This window comes from Xiphias gladius, chromosome 9, assembly GCF_016859285.1.
Source record: "Xiphias gladius isolate SHS-SW01 ecotype Sanya breed wild chromosome 9, ASM1685928v1, whole genome shotgun sequence".
NCBI classification, from domain to species: Eukaryota; Metazoa; Chordata; class Actinopteri; order Istiophoriformes; family Xiphiidae; genus Xiphias; species Xiphias gladius.
Genome location: NC_053408.1, coordinates 18,022,226 through 18,042,224, shown reverse-complemented (window position 1 = coordinate 18,042,224; position 19,999 = coordinate 18,022,226). Strand labels below are relative to the sequence as shown.

Sequence of the window (19,999 nt, the reverse complement as noted above, 5' to 3'; positions counted from 1 at the left end):
TTTATTTTTATGAGCCGTTCTCAGACTTCTGTAGAAACCTTAAAATCAAATTTCACTCTTGCTGACCAATGATACACACGACCTCTTCTCCCCTCTAGACACACACACACACACACACACACACACACACACACACACACACACACACACACACACACACACACACACACACTTACATGAGTGCCAGACCGAGGTAGTTGGCTGTGCTGCCCCAGTACATTGGGTTCTCTATGATGTTAAAGGGAAAGCCTGTCACCTTCTCATCCATCAGGATGCCAAAGTAATCACCTGAAAAATACACATATAGACACACAGCAGGTTAATGCTGTAACAGGTTCAGATGAGAGAATTTTGGCTCCATTTTTTCACAAACACTGCATTTCATGCCTAAATTTTGTCAATTTTTATACACGCTTTTCCCGTTGAGTGTTAGGAATAGACTCCTGTTGAAGTTGGAGCCTATCCCAGCATGCGCTTGGCGAGAGAAGCATGGAACATATCTGAAGGTTTAATGGTTCCAAATTTATCTCCAGGTTCCAGTTTATCAACCACTTCAAGTGGATTGGGATTCAGTGCCAAACTTGGACTGTGTCACACTGCTGCCATGGTTTCCAGTTTGTCATTGACCATGATGCCTTGTTTTAAACTCAGACCAGACAGATTTTAGGCCGCTTGTCATTCTACAATTATTTTTGACATGTTTCTGACAAAACAGCATCAGACACTGAAGTCAGACTGAGGATGCACTGCGAAGGAACAAGACTTTGGCACCACACAGCCTTGTTAATGCTGCACTGTCTGTCTGCTCCACCATCACCTGGCTGTTACTGAGGTCAACAATATGACCACATGGATATGACCTCATGTGAAAACTATGGATTGAAAGTTTGATTATTGTAGCAAGAAATGAGCAAGACAAAAATAATTTTACAAATTCTTCTAACTTTTTCTCTAAGGAAGTATAAATTATAATGATATAATGTATATTTTTCAATTTTTTGAAAAGAGGATTAAACAGTTTTTGGACATATTTTGGGAAAAAGTGCCTGAGGTTTAAGCCTCTGGATGGATTTGAGAGCAAATGTTGCTAGGTGACCCGCTGTCAACTTCTGTGGTGCGCTATTAACTGGAAATCATACCATTAATGTATTGGTAGAACAAGATACAGTGCCGCCAATGAGCCTTGCTGGCAATTTTTTACCAGTTGCCATTTTTTGATATTGGATGCATTTCCATCCAAATGTAGTGCAATTTTTTGCCAAATTTCGCAAAATTCAGCCAAAGAAAATGCTAGTTAATGCGTGTTTCCATCCACTACTTTTATATATACATTATTAGTTGGTTTGTTGAGATAAACAGCTGGTAGTGTTATTTTTCCAGTTGGTGCCATTAAGCAATTTCAGAAGAAGAGGGCGCATTAAGATGATGTAATTAAAAGAGTGCCAGTCAAACGTCAAATGGTTAATAAAATGCAGAAAAACCTAATGGAAATGTGGCATTTCTGTTTGTTTCATGTGTTAATTTGAGAAATGTTAGTCTCCTCATCACTCCATTTGTTTTCATCTGCCACTACTCTTTGTCTCTTTCATTGGACGTTTAAGTCACATGCTTCATGTATGTCATGATTTATTCAGTGTGTTTCCATTGCACTTTGTTGCATTTTGCTTTAATTAATACACAAACTTTCCCACCTCATCAAAACTTTTTTGCAATATTTTGAGATTTCTTTGAATATCTGGGGTTTCTATCCAGGTTTTTTATATGCGCAATTTGAAAATGCACATAAAAACAGGTGGAAGGAAAATCCACCTACTGTAGTGAAAAAAAAGCATTTTCCTCCAAGACCACAATTATAAAAGATGTCTGTAAAACTGTTCAGAGAACAACTGAAACTACAAACAAGGTCACTTATTATTGTGAATTTTTTAAACCAAGAAAGTTTTATATTTTTAGAACTATCCCTGAGCCTAGAAAAGTGATTGCTATATGTGTGATGTGGTTCCAATGTAAAGTCTATTGGCTGAGTGGGACTGAGCAGATGCAGTCAGAAAGAAATGCTAACATGCATGTGCAGTGAACCACACAATGTGGAAGCAAACATGGAAGCTAATTTTTTTGGGACATGCTCTCAGAGAGCATTTTTCATTCAATAAAACTGACGCCGACTTAGAGTTCGGTATCCAGTTCTTATACATCTATGCATTACACTGTATAGCCAGATGTTGATACAAGCCATTTTTCACCCCTCTTAAACAAGCTCACACAGCATTAGGTTATGAACTGTTATCGATTTAAGCTTTCTGTCCCTTAGCAACATTTAATATTTTGGAGGACCAGCTACTAAGTTTGTTTCCATTAGCAAAGTGAAACCTAGCAAGCTAGGTCAACTGGCATCCCTTAAAAAAGTGTTAGTTGGACAGCTCTGCTTGCTAACATTAGCTCTGTTTCACACTAGATGTTGTTTTTAATTCAGTGGAGGGTCATTTTCAAGCTCCCTTTGTACATAAACTAATAATTTCAGTCATGACATGGAGTAATGTAAGGTGTCACATATGAAGTGACAGAGTACCGAAATCACAGCTCGATCTTAGCAATTGCTAACAACGTTGGCGCCCAAGGTTAACTGCCTGTTTGGCCAAAGATATTTTACCAATTAACTTACAGTACAGTCGGTAAGTCGGTATCAAAAACTTGTCCTCCGAGAGAACACTTTATGGGGGTGTTCTCACTACAAATTTGTTAGTGACAATTTTGACCAAATGAATATTCAAGTGAAAACAAACAACCAGGTTAAATTTTTTTTCCAGCAAAAATGAATTTTAAGTTCAGTTTAACATTAAGTACAAGTCATTTCAACATGCAGTATTTCTTTTATGCCACAAGCTTGTGGTAAACAAGGGGGCAAACAAGAGTGTATGCTTACTTGTGCAGTGGGGGTCTTTAGCCTATAACAGTGTTGGGGGCGGCTGAACTAGGACACTGCTTACTGTAACCTGAGCACTCACTATTGTTTGCTATGTAATAAGTTCCCTAGATATTGTGCACACAAACACACACACACACACACACACACACAATCTGACCCATTTTACTTATAAGAGGACTTGAACATTCAAATACTTCCCTTTCCTCCATCGTGCACCCACACACACATATTCGCATGCAGAAAACCGACCTGCTGAATTACACATGTGGTGCTGCTGGCCCTGTTTTCTGTCAAAGAGAAGCTGTTAATGCCCAAGTTATATAACAATTTTCATTATGTACGCTCATTTAAACACCACAGGTAGGGCAGGATAAAAAGAGATTATATAAACAAATGTGTTTGGTTTTTTGAATAGAAAACCAGCTGTAACTGGCCTTCAGAACAATATGCTAACCTCATTTTTGACCTCCAAAGGAAATACCTGTAACCCAAACAGATCTGAAAGTCAAGCATAACATTTTTTTATGTTCCTGCGTCAGTTTGTGTGTCATTGTGGTTATGAAAATGGGCAACCTGGATTTGCTGAAGAGTAGTGATAGCACTGTGGTATCCTAGAGGTTAGACTAGTGGGTCTGTGATCAGTAGGTTAAGATCGGAGTACGGATCCCTGGCCAGCCGGCTGTCACATTAAGACTATGGGTAATTTGATTGTGTTTGGACCTTTTTTTGTCTCTCTGCCATCAATTTGAATCAACAGGTCACTGTGACTCAAGGGGATTAATATAGAACAAACAAGACACATCAAATTACAACACCCCCAGGCTATATCCTCCAGTATGTGTGTGTATATGTTTGCGGGTGCCCACGAAAACACAGTGCTGCTAGATTGTGGTCGGGTAAGCCCCTTTTCTCTGCTCTTGTTCAATAGCAGAGAACAGGAAATGTTCACAGAAAATTTGAAGTTTGTCCTATGGCTGATGCTAGAGGAAAGGCCATGTGTTTATAAAAATCCAAGGATTTATCCCCTTGGGAGCATAAATGTGTTCAGAAAATTTCATTACAATATACATTTCTTATGACATATTGATTGTACAAGTTGAAATTTTAGCCTTCCTGTGTCCAAATTGGAAAGGGTCTGTCTTCCAGGTAGCATGACTATGGTAAGGGAATTTCCTGACTAAATTTTCTTGTGGTGATTTTATTTTTGATGGTAGTGCTGGAGGAAGGTTTGGGACCAAACATAACAAAAATTAGGACTGAACCCCTGGTGAACATTAATATCTTTAGAACGTTTTAGGACATGATTGAATGAAAGCTGTCAAAATCTTTTTAGCGTCAGATGGATTAGCAGCTTGGCAACTCACTGATACCATCATGATTAGCCCCTTGTATGAGTGCAAAAATTGTCAGGGCAGTTCTAAACATGTATGCCACCTGCAGACAAGGAGTGTTAACTGCAGTGTTTTCTTTTTGTATTTCTGCAGTTTGTGTCCGTTTGTAGTTTTGTGGTTTTACATTTTTCCCCTTTTAGCTAAAATAAAATTATTACTAAAATTGGAACATCTTTCTTACTATTCTGTTGTGCATACCGAATACTAAAATAGACATAAAACTAAACGCTGTAGGTTTAAAATATGGAATGTTAGATTTTATAAATTCATTTTTATTTCACCTTCAAATACCCAGGCGTTGACGTTAAGCTTTTTCAGGCACCCAACTAAGAAACAAGTGGTAAATTTAGTAAACTTTCCAGAGTTAACTACAAAAACAACAAAACACTTAAATATTCAGCGGCACTGACACAACTTAGTAAAACTACACTGCTTATTTTCCTTTATATTTTCTTTTAATTTAGCCTCAACAGCTTAGACACTTTATTTTTTCTTTGGTCGGATAAATATTATGGCTTATAGGCAGCAGCCCAACTGACCTGGTTAAGTGTCGAAGCTTGCAAATGGGTATGAAGTGGATTTACTGTTATTATTTTACAAGGGTCTGGGCAACTTGATAGAGTTTATACAGCTTTTTGAGGAAAGAGACTCATGTCATAAAATCACTGAATGCATATAATCAGACACATTATAAGAGAGGAGAAAAACTACTTAAAGTATTTTGAATAGAAAAGTCTGTAACGCCAAAGACGGCGATTGTATGACACACATCCTGACCCTTGCCTCCCAAAGCTTACCGTTTGCTTTATAAAAGCCAAATGGAAAACATATCAAGCATTGTTAAACTGACGCAAGCGAAACCCTTCGCATGCGTGGTATAAATATAACCTGTGGAAAAAAGCAAACCTTATTTTGGGGCAAAGTCAACAAACTTTTTAAGATGTTTTGATCAGATTTGACTGGTGATTCTATACAGTTTTTATGTCCCGGTGACCACTGAAAGTGAGGTTATGGCTCTTCCCCATTCATTTAGATAGGGGCCTAATCGTATTAGCCCAAAATAACTACCCAGAGGCGTTGCCAGGATGGCTGCCAAGTGGCGAGACCTGCCTATAAGGACTTTGATATAATTATCTCCTCTGTGCTGTAAAGTATTACCTTTGCAATTCAGGCAGTATGTCCTGAACTCCTTTGTTTACGGCAGTAATGTCTCTTTTCTGCCCCCCATCTGTGTTCACGTCATAGGAAACCTACTTATCTGACAGTACTGGTAGGGCACGGTTTCTGGTGCTTCGAATTAGTCAGAATGTCGTCCTTTAAGAAAAACTTTGCTCACGCTTGTGCTTTACAGACTTCAGAGAATGAAACATGACAAAGGTCTCTTGTAATTGGTTTGCTCAATCTGCATATAGAGCGGACGCCTGTTCATACACATACACACCACCTCCTGCGAACTCCTGTCACCTTCTGCTGCTCCAGCTGCCTCCCCTCTGTTGTCACATTTGGGGATTAGTGGAGACAGAGTGATGGACTAAGGGCCTTTCAGTGATGAACAAGGATGGTGCAGGAGCTGAGAAACCAGGTCTGGACATTGGAGATGATTCACTGAAGTGACTGACCTAGAAACTAGATACCAGCATTTGCCAAATCGTCATAATGGCGATATCATACTCATGGTCATTTGTATCGATGCCTGGATGTATTCAACAGCACAACAACACAAAAGACACCTGTTTGTCTCAGAATATATGTGTTAGTGCCATATGCGAGGACATGAAGTTTTCCTTTGCATGCATAGAAAGGAGCAAGCCTCTATAAATTGGAGTAAATGTATTCACGTGTCTTTCCTCATGTCAATGCATTTACGTGTCCTTGTTAGGATACAGCATGTATGTGTGTGTCTTTTCCGGGTTTCCAAAGTCACATATGATCCCAAAACTTCTGTTTATCTAGAGATGTTGTTAGACTGTTGATTTGTATTGCACATACAAGGATCTGGATTTGGTGTGTTGTTTATGTATGCCACCTTATTAATAAGTAATAAAAATACATACATGTTAAATGGTACATAGTACATACTGTAATTAGTATGGGAAAAAAATAAAAAGAGGGATGTAATTAATACAATAAAAAGAGAAAGAATCTAAAACCATGCTAACGGCTCTGTGAGGCTGCACTTCGTCACAACAATGCTTTAAACTAGAAGGTAATATCAGCATGCTAATATACTCACAATGACAATGCTGATATTTAGCAAGAACAACGTTCACCATTCTAGTTAAGCATGTTAGCAGGCTAAGAGTGTACCTAATTTAATGGTAATGCAGTCATTTATTTCTAAAACACTAATGTAAACTGAATGATGTCATTAAAAGAAAAGTAGGTGGATCACTGAAGTCAGTGGGATTCATCCTCTGGGGATTATGAATGTCTGTATAAAATTTTATGGCCATTCATTCAATAGTTTTTGAGATATTTCAGTCTGGACCAAAGTGGTGGACTGACCAACTGTCAGACAGACTGACATTTCCATCTATAGAGCCAAGAAGCTAACAGGGCAAAAAACAGATGCAGAGGGACGTCATTATTACAATAACAAGACTAAGATTGCATCCATGCTAGCAGCTCTGATGCTGCACAGTGGTGCCCTGACCAAAATGCCAATGGTAGCATGCTAACATGCTCACAATGACATAACATAACGCCTAGTTGGTATAATTTTCAACATGTTTACTATCTTATTCTAGTGATGTTAGCACGATAACGTTTGCCTGCGGGTTATGGGAATGTCATTTGCTCTGCAAGTATTTACTCATAAAGTGCTGGATAAATTTGAATTTTACCTGATGATGGTGGTAGATAAAGAATTAGGGAATCAGTGTCAGTAGGATTCATCCTCTGTAGACCATGAATATCTGTACAAAACTTCATGGCAATGTTCAATAGTTGTTGATGGACATTGCCATCCATAATGCCTTACTGCTAGCATTGCTAAAACAGGGATATCTTCAAAAGAATAAACGTAAATGTATTTGAAAGAGAATGTTCTGTGCTTGGGTAATCAAGTTGGAGACAAAATATTTTAAGCTCAGCAGAAAACTTTTCTTTGCTGTGAGGTGCGACTGAAAGCTCAAAAATAGTGAGTAAGTTGATCTTTAAGCTTGGATTTTTTAATTACAAATACTGTTCCCAAAGGTCAAGAATGATTTTCCATTCTTTACATGACAATGCACAACACTACTGGGAAAATGTTTTTTGGACTGATGAAACTTGGCGTAAAAAAAGGGCACTGCATACCAACATGAAAACATCATCCCAACAGTTAGGTTCAGTGGAGGGAGCATCATGATCTGGAGCTGCTTTGCTGCTTCTGGACCTGGACCAGCTCACCATCATTTAGGGGAAAATGAATTCCCAAGTATATCAAGGTATCTTACATTATCCTGTAAGGGTGGCTGTCTGCCAGCTGAAGCCCAGTATAAATTGGGCGATGCAGTAGGACAATAACCCTAAACTTCGAAGTAAATATACTGCAGAATTACTTCAGACGAAGAAAATCCAACCTTCTGGGGTGGAAGAATCAGAGCCCAGACCTTAACCCAACAGAGATGCTGTAGAATGACCTCAAGAGAGTCATTCACACAAGACATCCTAAGAATATGGCTGAGCTGAAGGAGTTCCATTAGGAAGAATTCCTCCTGAACATTGTGCAGGTCTGCACCGCAGCTACCGGAAGGTCTTGCTTGAGGTTATTGCCGCTAAAGAAGATTCAACCAGTTATTAAATCCAAGGGTACACTTACTTTTCCAGCAGCAGTGTGGAGGTTTAATGAGTGTGTTCAATAAAGACATAAAAGATTATAAATGTTTGTATCTTATTAGCTTAAGCTCATTGTGTTTGTGTATCCATTTGATTCAGATGAAGATTAGATCACATTTTATGACCAAATAATGTAGAAAACTAGGTCAATCCAAGGGGTTCACTTACTTTTTTCTTGCGACTGTAGTAACTAAAAGTAAATAAAAAAATAAAAAACTCAATAACAAATTCTGTGATTATAATGCATGTGCACACAGTGTACTGAATGATTTAATGAAAAATAATTCACAAAGCATGTTGCACTTTTAGTTTAATTAGTTCCTTGTAGTGTTGATTAGAAATTAAAGGTCAGTCTAATATCACCGACTGTAGGTTGCTCTGGGTAAGATCAACAGCTAAATTAAATATGAATACACATACACTGTATAAATTGCTATTTATTAAAGATAGTCTTTCATTATTAATTGAATGCAGGCAGATGTTTTGCCTAATAACCTACAGACAACCTTACATTCAAGTTCAGAATGTGTCTTGAAGTAATGGGTATCGATTTAAATTTTGTTTAAAAGGAACACTTTTGTAAAGAAAATGTCTAAACAATGTCATTTATATGGCATTGTAAAAATCAATTACAATGTGTGTAAAAATCCAAATGTTAGCCAAATGGAAATTAGAATCCAGTGTAATCACATCAGTCTAATCCCAACTCTCAAAAAGTAGTAATGCACAAATGTGAACATAGAGATAAATCAACACCTTTCTGATACAGTGTAAATAACAATTGGACATATTTGGCAAAGTAGTATTGATCACAGGACTGTGGTATTAAAGTGAACTCTTTTATAATTAATTAATTAATTACACTGGAAAAATAAAGTGTAACAGTTAGTTTGTCAAAATATTTCATTTAAGTGCTGTCAGTAAGTTTACAAAATGTAAGCACTAATTTGAATAATCTTTGAATAAACTATTCAAATTATAACTGCATTGCTTTGAAGAACTGAATGGTTTGTGAGTCAACTGGATGTGTCTCAAGTGATTTACGGGAGTACTCCAGGGATTTAGTATTGGTCTCCAGTAAGTTAACAGATTTACAAAGACAGAATGATAGAGTTGGGAAACCAAACCAAAAGTTATTTTCTCGGCTCGCCTATAATGCCCTTTTGATATTTCTTTGATACCCACCTAGGAAGGTTCCAGTGAATCCCAGAGCAAGGAAGCTGCTGACCACCAGTAGAGTGCCCAGTACCATGAGAGCTACCCCAGTGTAGAAGACATCCGTCCTGTCCATCACTTCCCACCTGGCCTGGGCCTTCATCGCCACTGTCATGCTGCAAACCCCCCCCCCCAAAAAAAAACAAAACAACCATAACCACCTTTATTTAACCAACCTGTAACCTGTAAATGCTCTGGACCTTTAGCAAGATTTGTTTTGTACTGCAAAATGCATGTACCCAAGACTGTAAAAGACATTTGCTGTGGATACAAGTGATAACAGCAAGAACTCATCCTCCACACAGTAGGGAATGAGAGGAAAACGGGAAAGAATGGACAACAGATAATTCTGAATTCCAATAGAAAACAGGGCTATTAACCCACTTTCATCAGATACTGACATACATCACAGAAAATGTCAAGTTCGCACAATTGTTTCACTACAAATTAAGTACTAATTAATTAAATCTACCCAGTTTAAAGTCAAATATTTTACTGTAGCAGCACTTATATGAATCGGCAAAATGGTTGCAACCTGCAGGCTTCTATTTTTTGGTTATTGCAACATTTTACTAAAGCAAAGTACATCTGATAGCGAGTATAACAAACTGGGCAATCACAAATTGAGCTATTTGTGATAATTAGTCACTCAGGAGAGAAGAGAGTAATCTGGATTTAGTTTGTTTGTGCACTGAATTTTAAAATTTCAAGTTAAATGAACCTGCAGTAACCTCAGTTCTTTCTTGTTCCACATTACATCTATATTAAACAGATCAAAGTATCTGTAGATGAGCATGATGTACAACTCTTTACATATCTGCTATTGTAATGTAGAAATGCAAAAAAAGAAAAAAAAGAAAAAAAACAACAACAACAACAAAACAAAAAAAACAAATCACACTGTCCAGCCCAAAAGATCTTTTTTCAGTTGTTATAAATTACGATATTAGATTGTTATAAATTACGATATTGGATTTTTTTTTTTCTTTTTGAAATACTTTTTCACAAAGACGATTTTCCAGCTACCACTCTATTTTTTTGCAGGTATGAATATGTCCCTTACACTGTAATGGCTACCATAATAATAACCCAATTTATAGTCTGATGTTTTGTTGACCGATCCATCCACCCCGACCTCCTCCCTATGCAGACCTTTTTGCTCTTTAATATCTGGCTTCCTCCTTTGCTACCCTCATAATTACTATAGCCACTGCAGAGTGTGCTGTCAATTGACACCTGCTGAAACTAAATGATGCTGTTGTTTTTCCAGTGAGGACAGTCTCAGCTAATGGATGTCTAATATCACTCTATTTTTATTTACAGTCAGTATTTAGTTAGAGTTTTTTCTACGGAAAACAGCTTAATGCTTCAGTTAATGAGGGTTGAGGGACAGAACCAAAACAGTAAAGTTGACGGGCTGCAAAACCAAAACAATTAGCTTTAAAACTGATATTAAACTGTGTAGAGCTAAGTGGAAATGCACAGTTGGCTGATAATTTGCTGTGGGTTCATCAGTACAAGTGATCCTTTTCTACATATGTGTAGTCATGTGATCAATTAGTAGGTTGTAAGGTTGGGGGAGTTGACTCAGCAGTTGACAGTAATGTGTCGTACTCATCTTCTCCATCCAGCACTTTTCTTTGTTTGTTGAGAATCGTGAATGTACAGTGGCTTCAGAAAGTGTTCTGACCCCCTCACTTCTTGGACATGTTATTGTGTTGTAAATTTAATTTTAAATCAATAAAATTGCCATTTTTGCCAATCAATTCACACTCAATTTACAGAACAAAGTTAAAACATGTTTTTAGAAATTTTTGCAAATTAATTAAATATCAAAAGCTATAATCTCAAATGTACAAAAGTATTCAGACCCTTTGCTGTGCCACACCTGACCTATTGTTGTCAGGTAAATCCTTGTTGCTTTAATCATCCTAGAGATGTGTCTAGAACTTGATTCGAGTCCACCTCTGGCAAATTGAATTGATTGGACATACAGTAGTTTACAAAAGGCACATACCTGTTTATATAAGGTCCCACAATTCACACTGCATGCCAGGACAAAAACCAAGCCATGAAGTCCAAGTAACTGTCTGTACACGTCCACAACAGAACTAAGGTGAGCTGTAGATCAGGACAATGGCATAAAACCCTTTCTAAAGCTTTGAGTGTTCTCAGGATCACGGTGACTCAAAAATTGCGAAATGGAAGAAGTTTGGGTTAAGTCACTGACTGTCCTTGAGTGGCCCAGCCAAAGCCCACAATTAAACCCCACTGTACATCTGTGGAGAGATGGCAGTTCACAGGTACTTCCGTTCCAATCTGATGGAGCCTGAATCTGCCAGGAAGAATGGGATAAACTGCCTAAATCCCGTTGTGCAAAGCTTGTAGACTTGCCCAAGAAGACTCAAAGCTGTAATTACACACAGACACAGACAGACAGACAGACAGACAGACGGTCTCCTAACCAATGGCTATGTTGAACAGAAAAAGAATCCAGTAATACTCCAGATATTTCTTTCATCCACTGTAAGATGTAAGAGTTCACTCAAAGGGGGAAACATACTGCAGTTTGTGTACAGTTATAAGTTTGGCCTATTCTAGACAAGGCACACAGCTGCAACACAAAGGAAAAACTGTATGAGGAATTCAAGCACACTCTGCAATTTCTTTCTTCACATTATGGCTGAAGATTGTCAGTTTGCAATGAACTGTAGCAGTAAAAGGCTGCAAGTAACTTGTGACAAAATCACAGCAGATTGACGGATACACTGCTCCATTTGTGGACAGTTTGAATACTGACAGTGGGGCTCCAGGCCACAGACCGTCTTGTCCTTTTACTAAAATACATGCATTTCAAAATGTTCTCACACAGCAGCACAGCTTCTTTCAATGCCACTAACTCCAGGGACAGTTCTCCAGCTCTACACAGGCCTCTTCTGCTTTGACCAAATTTGGATTTCTGGCTCCAGTAAGTGAGAAATGTCAGCCAGAGACAATCCCATATCCAGTCCTCTAAGCACCCTCTATATGCCAAATCCATGGTCTTTCAAGTCTGTGATTCTTATGTTGGCAAACACCGCACATTTATTGCTTGAGGAAGAAAAAAATATTCCATCTACATGTACATGAGACACAGTGATGAAGAATTGCAAAATGTTTGAATGTAAAAGCTTTCATAATGGTTTTACTGTGGGTATGTAAAGCTATATTTTAAGCATCCCATTACAAATGTAATAAATGGGCTTAAATATGTAATTAATAGTTCAACAAGTTTATGTAAAATATACCTGTTTTGATCAGCTTGATTTTCATATTGCAGGTGCAAAAATTGTGGATCCCATCTCTACTAACTGAGGCCCTAAACTGTACATCTCAAGTACTAGTTTGCCCAGTTGAATCTGGAGTTGGGTCCACTAACTGGTCAATAATCATATCCGAAATGGAACATGTGAACTAAACCTTCAGAAGGAGTTAGCGGGAGCTCTGTTGAGAGAAAATGTTTGATGATTTGATGATTTCTGACTTTAAAGTCCTCAAAATTCAAACAGTTTCTTTTGCAATATATAGATATTGTACAGTAGAACAAGACTAGTAATAATCTTCATTGTCTATTTATGTTTGGCCCCTTTACACTCTTAATTTAGCATTTAATGATTCTGCAAATTAATTTTTTTTAAAGCTCCACAGCTTTTAAATGTCATTAGAGTTCAAAAGTTAAGTCTCTGTATTTCTGAAAGGATTCCTATTGCTGCAAATTATAATGGAACACACATAGGTGCTGGGGCAGTTGCAGCTTTGTGTGTTTGTGTGGAAGCATGAAAACACACGTAGGTTACCGTCTGAACTGTACTTCCTGCAGACAAACATGGTTCAGGGTTAATAAGAGAAAACTGGGTTACGAGGTCTGTGCTGCGAGTCTTATGGCGTTCACCCTTTTGTAAAGGGAGCAGGAAGTGTAATATAATTCAGCGTGATGCTCCGCCACGTCAGACACAAAGAGCGACCACTGGGCTGTCTGTTAAGTAAGGTGGTCTAGCAAGGCATACTGCTGGGATTTGGATTGGAAAAGAGATGGGAAAGGCGGTTTGGGGGAAGGAGACATGGGCAGGTGGTCAGTGGATGTGAGCGACTGACCGCTGGATGTAGTGTAACAACAGATGAGTCACTGCTGATGTAGCTTCTAGAAATACAGGAAAACCTTCTTTCTGAAACTTGTCAAAACTATACATCTGCTCTCTTTCCACTTGTCAAAATGGAAAGTCTAATTCAAGAGAAAGACGGCTGGATGAGGAGGAAGTATATGAAGGTCAGGGATAGGTTCAGTGTGGGAGTTAGACAAAGTCACTTTCACATTGAGCTACTTTACAGCAGAGCTTATAAAAGCAAGAAGCATAAGGAGTAAGGCTGGTGATTTCACATAGCCACACTTCAGTCTTAAATTATAGAGTTTTACTATATACAATTTCAGGCTTACATTTTAAAATTCTCCCCATTTCATTGGCACTATGAGTTAGTTAGAAGACTACAATATTTGGTATGCACTTGTCCAAGCTTAATGTGACACATTATTTTAATAAATTTTGACCTAAGGATCCTACTCCTCGGTGCGCCTGTTATTACTGAATCACACTGCATCACACATTATTAATTCAACCTTCACTTCAGGCAAAATTCCCTCAAAATGGAAAACAGCTCTGGTGCTTCAACTGCATAAAAGGTGGTGACACTTGTGACCTACACAGGTATTGGCCTATATCCAAGCTCTCCTGTCTGTCTAAAATGCTAGAGTCAACTCACAAGTATGAGGCTTCCTGGAGGATACATGGAAGATAACGTCCCTTCAGCCACAGCAGTCAGGCCTTCTACAGACTACAGTCACTGAACACTCAATAAAGCTTAACCGACTAACTACTCCCCATTAATTCTTTTGAATCGCTGGTGAACTTTGGTTGGATATTAATGTTACAAACAGGATAAATAAGTACCATGTGTCATGGGAACTGCTGCTCCATCCTCTCATCAATTTCCTAATCTTGCTTGCCCAAGAGAAGGAAATTGATGCTTACCAAAAGACAATACTGAACAGGTCTTTGGAAGAAGTAGAAGTTTATCTTTGTATTGTATGCACTTTCCTTCTTTCAGTGAAAAGTGTCAAATTTTAAAGCGTGACATATTTCCACCTACAACAGTAAGACGTAGGCAAGTTTCAATTACTGCTGTTAAGAAACTCAAGGTGTACTGAGATGGCCATGCTCAAGTGCCCACGCTCAAGTGCCCATGCTCAAGTGCCCACACACATGATCACACGATTACTTCTAACATTTCAAACCAATACAATAGCGGAAAGCTGCATCAATCTTGACCTACATTCTCCTCTGATGACAAGAAACATATTGTCATCTTTTCAGTACAGTCTGACAAAAATAGATGCCTGAAATGTCCTTTCCACTACTTGTAGACTTGAAATACACAAAATAAAAAGATTATCTTCTGCTCATGCAGGATTTGTGATATGTTACTTTTGGTTACATATTCCATGTACTTTTGGTTACATATTCCATGTATATACGCACACACACGCACACTATTTATTTATTTATTTATTTATTTATTTATTTATATATATATATATATATATATATATATATATATATATATATATATATATATATATATATATATATATATATATATATATATATATATTTTTTTTTTTTTTTTTTTTTTTTTTTTTTTTTTTTTTTTTATATAATATATATGTGTATATATATGTTTGTGTGTATACACACAAACATATATATACACATATATATTTCTATCACCTGGCTGAAATGGAAGTCAGAAAGGAACTTTGGGAAAAACACAAGATTTATGGTGAGAATCTGCAGATTCCCCATGCACTTTGCAGAGGCTAGCACTAGCAGGATTGCAGTCTTGACTGACAGCAACCCCTGGTCTACTGACTCCAGCAGTTCAAACGACTTCTTCTCTAGAGCCCTCAGTGGCAATTGTACCTCCTTAAGAAATTTGTGAACCAGTCTGCGGTCCCTATCCAAAAACGTGTCAAGTGTATCAAAGGAGACCAAGAAAACCTGCAAATCCATACATTTTAAAATCTGTTAAAATGCCACACAATTTTTGTGTGGTATTTTATGTTTAAAAATTACTTAAGACAAAAATTAATCAGAATAGTTACTGATTACTTTTCTATCGAATCAGCCATTAATCTAACTATCTCAGCTATAGACTCTACTGAGTCCACAAGCTCCTGCAGACAAAAGCACAAATTTGCACAACATCCCAAAAAATGTATTCCTGTATAGGAATAGATGGACCTTGTCCATCTCGCCCATTCAGTACTCTAGACAGCGACCCCTTCTGCTGTTCAGATGGGAATGGACGGTATTGGAAGGCAGGGGATGGAGGCCGGAAAATTGATTGCTTGTGCCTTATCACATGTGCGGGATGTTTTTCTGATTACAGACACTGGTCTGCAGTACTCGGATAGTACTTGTGTCCAAAAATAAATAAATAAAAAAAAGAAGAAAGACATTGCCAACCAGCCCTCATAAAACTATCAATTTTTAAGAAGGAAGCAACTAAATACTCTCACGTTATATTAGCCATTGAGCAACGACTGCCTTCATGCTTGAAGAGTGTCAACTGTTTCTCAGGGTAATATACAAGGTACACCTTCACTGGCCAAACAAGCATCTGCTCGACAGCACCAGTTTTCACTAAAGCCCACGTGGCAATGCTCGTACTCTGACATTTGGTAAGCTGCAAGGGCTGTCTTCTTGAATTCTCATGGAATCACATTAATCAGTGAGGGCTGGGTGCACCAGTGCTTTCCTCTGTGTGCAGTAATTACCAAATCACCTGACTACTCATGGGTCATTTCCATATATACATGAATATGTACCTGAGTCAGTGTGATATAAAAAAAAGCAGGACAAATCCAACTTTACACCAACACAAACAACACTAGTCTAACTGTAATTCAATAATATGTGAAATATGTAACCGATTTATACACATTTGTTTTATTTTAGGCATCAAACCAGTTAATTCAGAGAACAAATAAATTCCACTGAACTCAGTGCTATTTACATTACTTAACACACACATTTCCAGGCTCAAACACTCATACAGCATGGATGGTATGACCTTCTAGAAAACTTATTATTTTTAGGCAAGCTAGTGATGTGGCTCTAGTGATGTCAAAGTCAGTCAGTTGGTCCACCATCTTGTTCCAGACTGTGATATCTTAACTGCTATACGATGGATTGCCATGAATTTTGCACAGACAGAAGCAGTCATGTTCCCCAGAGGATTAATCCTGCTAACTCTGTTGATCCCCTGACCCTTCCTCTAAGACTACGAGCAGGTCAAATTCTTTACTTATCCACTGAAATAGCAACATAAATTCTCATGGTTTCCAAACAATGAATCCCTATGACTGTGGTGATCATCTGAATTCTTCTGTAGTGCTACCATGAGGCTGACATTTATGATTTTGAGTAAAATGTCTCAACAAGTTTTGGACTGATTGCCACGAGAGCTCGAACAGACATTCATGTCCCCTCAGGATTAAGTATAAAAACTTTGGTGGTCCTTTGACTTTTCATCTAGCACCATCATCAGGTTAAAATTTTAATTTGTCCAACATTTGGATTTCTGTCAGAACTGCAACACTAAAGAAATTCCCATCAGGCTCAACTTTACTTTATATTTAGTATTTGTTAGCCTGTTTCCAAACATCGATCACATTTCTAAATATAGCTTTTCGTATATTCTTTTTTAACTTTTAACATTCCCTGAGCATAAACAAAAAGAAAGTAGAAGCGTAACATTTTTATATTTAATACTTCTAAATGTTTAAATCCCAGTCCTCCCGACTCATTAGGCTTCCCGTTAATAGCAGGAGTGCCAATTAAACACAGTCAGTTAATTAAAAAAATGACTTATTATAGCTCCCAGAGCTTTCCCTAAAGATTTATTATTAAATATAATCAGTGGAGAGCATCACTGCTGTGTGCTGAGCAGATAAAAATAACAACTTTTAATCCTCTGCGTGTCTGTCAAACAGCCTAGAAATCTGTGGTGGAGCTATAAAAAGACATGATTGTCAGTCATCAAATCAGCATGCCAATGAAATCAGTCAGTGTATATGTACTGTAAGTCAATTAGGCAGATGATTTAGCAGCACAACGGTGAAGCTAAAAGGTAATTAGTCTGCTGATCAGCTTGCCTGTTGGTTGTTTTTCCAGACGATTGTTTTAGGTGTACTGTTTTGACATTACATGTTTCCACTGTGGCTTCAAACATGCTGACCCACGCTTTTGAGGTCCTGCTTTGTAGCAGGTTTGACCTAAGCCAAACCCTGAGGGTCTCCTCTCTCTCAAAAAAAAAACAAAAAACATGTATTTTGCTAAATGTATTAGTGATTATAGAGAAACCACCTTTTTTACGTACTGATGTGTTCATCTGTCAGCACTTTTGTATTTTTTTAAACAGATGTCAGCCTCAATGTTGACCTAGAGCTTTCCTATAGCAGTACTGGAACTTTTTTTGGACTGTGCAATTTGCTGAAAATGCCAAACCAACATTTTTGCTGCTATTATATTCTGCTATATTATTTCACATTAAACTTTCTCCCAGTGAACTACTGGGAGGCTATTTAATCGAAGCAGCTACAAGAAATACAATGTGTTTGTTTTTCAGATTAGTGTTTCTTTGTTAGCAGTGCTAAAGAGTTGAAAGGGGAAAAGGCCACTGGTTCATTTGTGGTTTTTACCCATTCTGTATTCCCATTTCAAAAAAAATTTTCACGAGATCCTCCATGTTACATAACGTTGAAACATGGGACTTGCCCAGATAACGTAACAATCGAATAGGTTTATGATCTCATCATCAGTTTTTATTATTTCAACTTTTCTTTAGTAAATAATTTAAACTGTACATTGTAAAATCAGTTTCTAATCTTTAGCTGCTATCCAGAATTAGTGGCACATGTAACAGAATTTTAAGCTCATTGATGTAGATGTTTCTTGTCAGGTGCACCTTGGGAGCTTTAGTTTTTAATACATTTATTTTTTCAGCAAAGTCTTTTTAATCAATGAATTGCATATTTTCAAAGAAAATTGTTCATCTTTTGTACTGGTGATGTAACCAGGAGAGTTTCATGCCCATTGAAGCCATAGAAGATAAAATATATAACACTCAAAGTAAAGGTAAACAAGGCCTTTTACCTTGCCATGCTGTCCTGTAGTAAACCATTTGCACCACGCCAACACAGCTGGAACGGCTGCCGTTGCTCACTGGTGAGTGCGAGTATGCATCTTCAATGATGGTACGGTTATGTAGTTTGTGTGCATCTTTCTCCTCTATTTGACTTTCTTCCTTTCCTGAGTCCTCCCTTTTGGGTGTAGCCACCCATGGTCAAAACACTTGTCTGACCAAACCTCACCCGACTCATTGGTTGCCATTGGAGTCGATTCCTGGTCAAACATCTCCAGTTACACTCCACATCAGTTTGTAAATAAAACCAATATAATGTTTTTGTGTAACCTGTATGTATTATGAAAGCCATATAGTATACATTGTGTCATACTAAAGATTTGTGATTGTGTGTGTTTGTGTGATAAGATTCCCTTGAGTTTGTAGTTTCTTTTCTTTCCCAACAATGAATGGGCCAGAGAGTGAGTTTTGAAAGCTGTTAACGTCAGCATGTGGAGATTAATTGTTAGTCTTTGCTTTCATAAGCAACCACATCAACTCTTTTGAAATAGTCATTAAGTTATGTGGGGCATTCAAAGCATTAAGTATTACCCTCTTTAAATGCACATTATATTTCACCAGGGTTTAGGAGTTTTCAGAAATAAATAGGCTAAGCTTGAAGGCTCAATATAAACTACTGAATTTTTTTCCATGGAAATGACACGCTTTTACAGGCTTCCCAAGGTATTAATAATAATAATGTAGGTGTCAGCAGTATGGCAGTCCAAAATGCACACACCACATCTATAATTTACACTCCATCATATTAAAAAAAAAAGCAGTGGTAGCCTTACATCTGACTTTAGTTTAATAAGCAGCTGATCAAATGGCCACTGGGCAGGAAAGTGGACTAAAGAGAAGAAGCTCAAATCATACTTCATGATGCATCCACCCTTCTGTGGCAGCAAAGCAAAAATAAATAAATCAATCCAAAAAAAAATCACCCTTACCAATTTTTGGCAGTGTGACCATTCAATTACCTTTCTAATTAACAACTGAAATAATGTAGTTCTTTCAAATGAACTGCATTCAACAGCGGACATTATTACACAACATGTCTAAGAGTAGAATGTCCATCTACCACTGTGTTTAATGTAGTATTTATCTGCTTTTCATTCAGGTTGTTTTCTATCCTCTATTTAACTGTCTTCAATCCCACATCATATGGAATTAGAAGCACAAGTATGAATGTGTATGAGCTGTCTGTGTCAAAAAGAAAACAATGAATAAATACAACAATGACTCACTCTGGAAATGTTGTTTTGAGAAAACTAAAATGAAATGGCCTCTGGGAATTTTTAAAAAGCAGCAACAGCAGTCTGCTGGCTCATAAAAATCAGTGGCTTCCGTTGTGAGACCACTTGCAGTA

At 37.6% G+C, this 19,999-nt stretch overlaps 1 protein-coding gene across 5 annotated transcripts in view; it reads right to left on the bottom strand.

Annotated features, from left to right (window-relative positions):
* The window catches only part of pemt (phosphatidylethanolamine N-methyltransferase), an 86,384-nt gene that overhangs the window by 19,333 nt on the left and 47,052 nt on the right, over positions 1–19,999 (bottom strand). For 4 of the 5 annotated variants that reach the window (XM_040135063.1, XM_040135062.1, XM_040135060.1 and 1 more), the window contains exons 6-7: positions 9,322–9,467; positions 177–288 (exon numbers count right to left, since the gene is read on the bottom strand). In XM_040135063.1, the coding sequence (XP_039990997.1) occupies positions 177–288; positions 9,322–9,467 (258 nt within the window). Of the gene's footprint in view, positions 1–176; positions 289–7,793; positions 8,076–8,304; positions 8,327–9,321; positions 9,468–19,999 lie in introns of those variants that run through there. The other variant, XM_040135065.1, reaches the window with a different exon arrangement.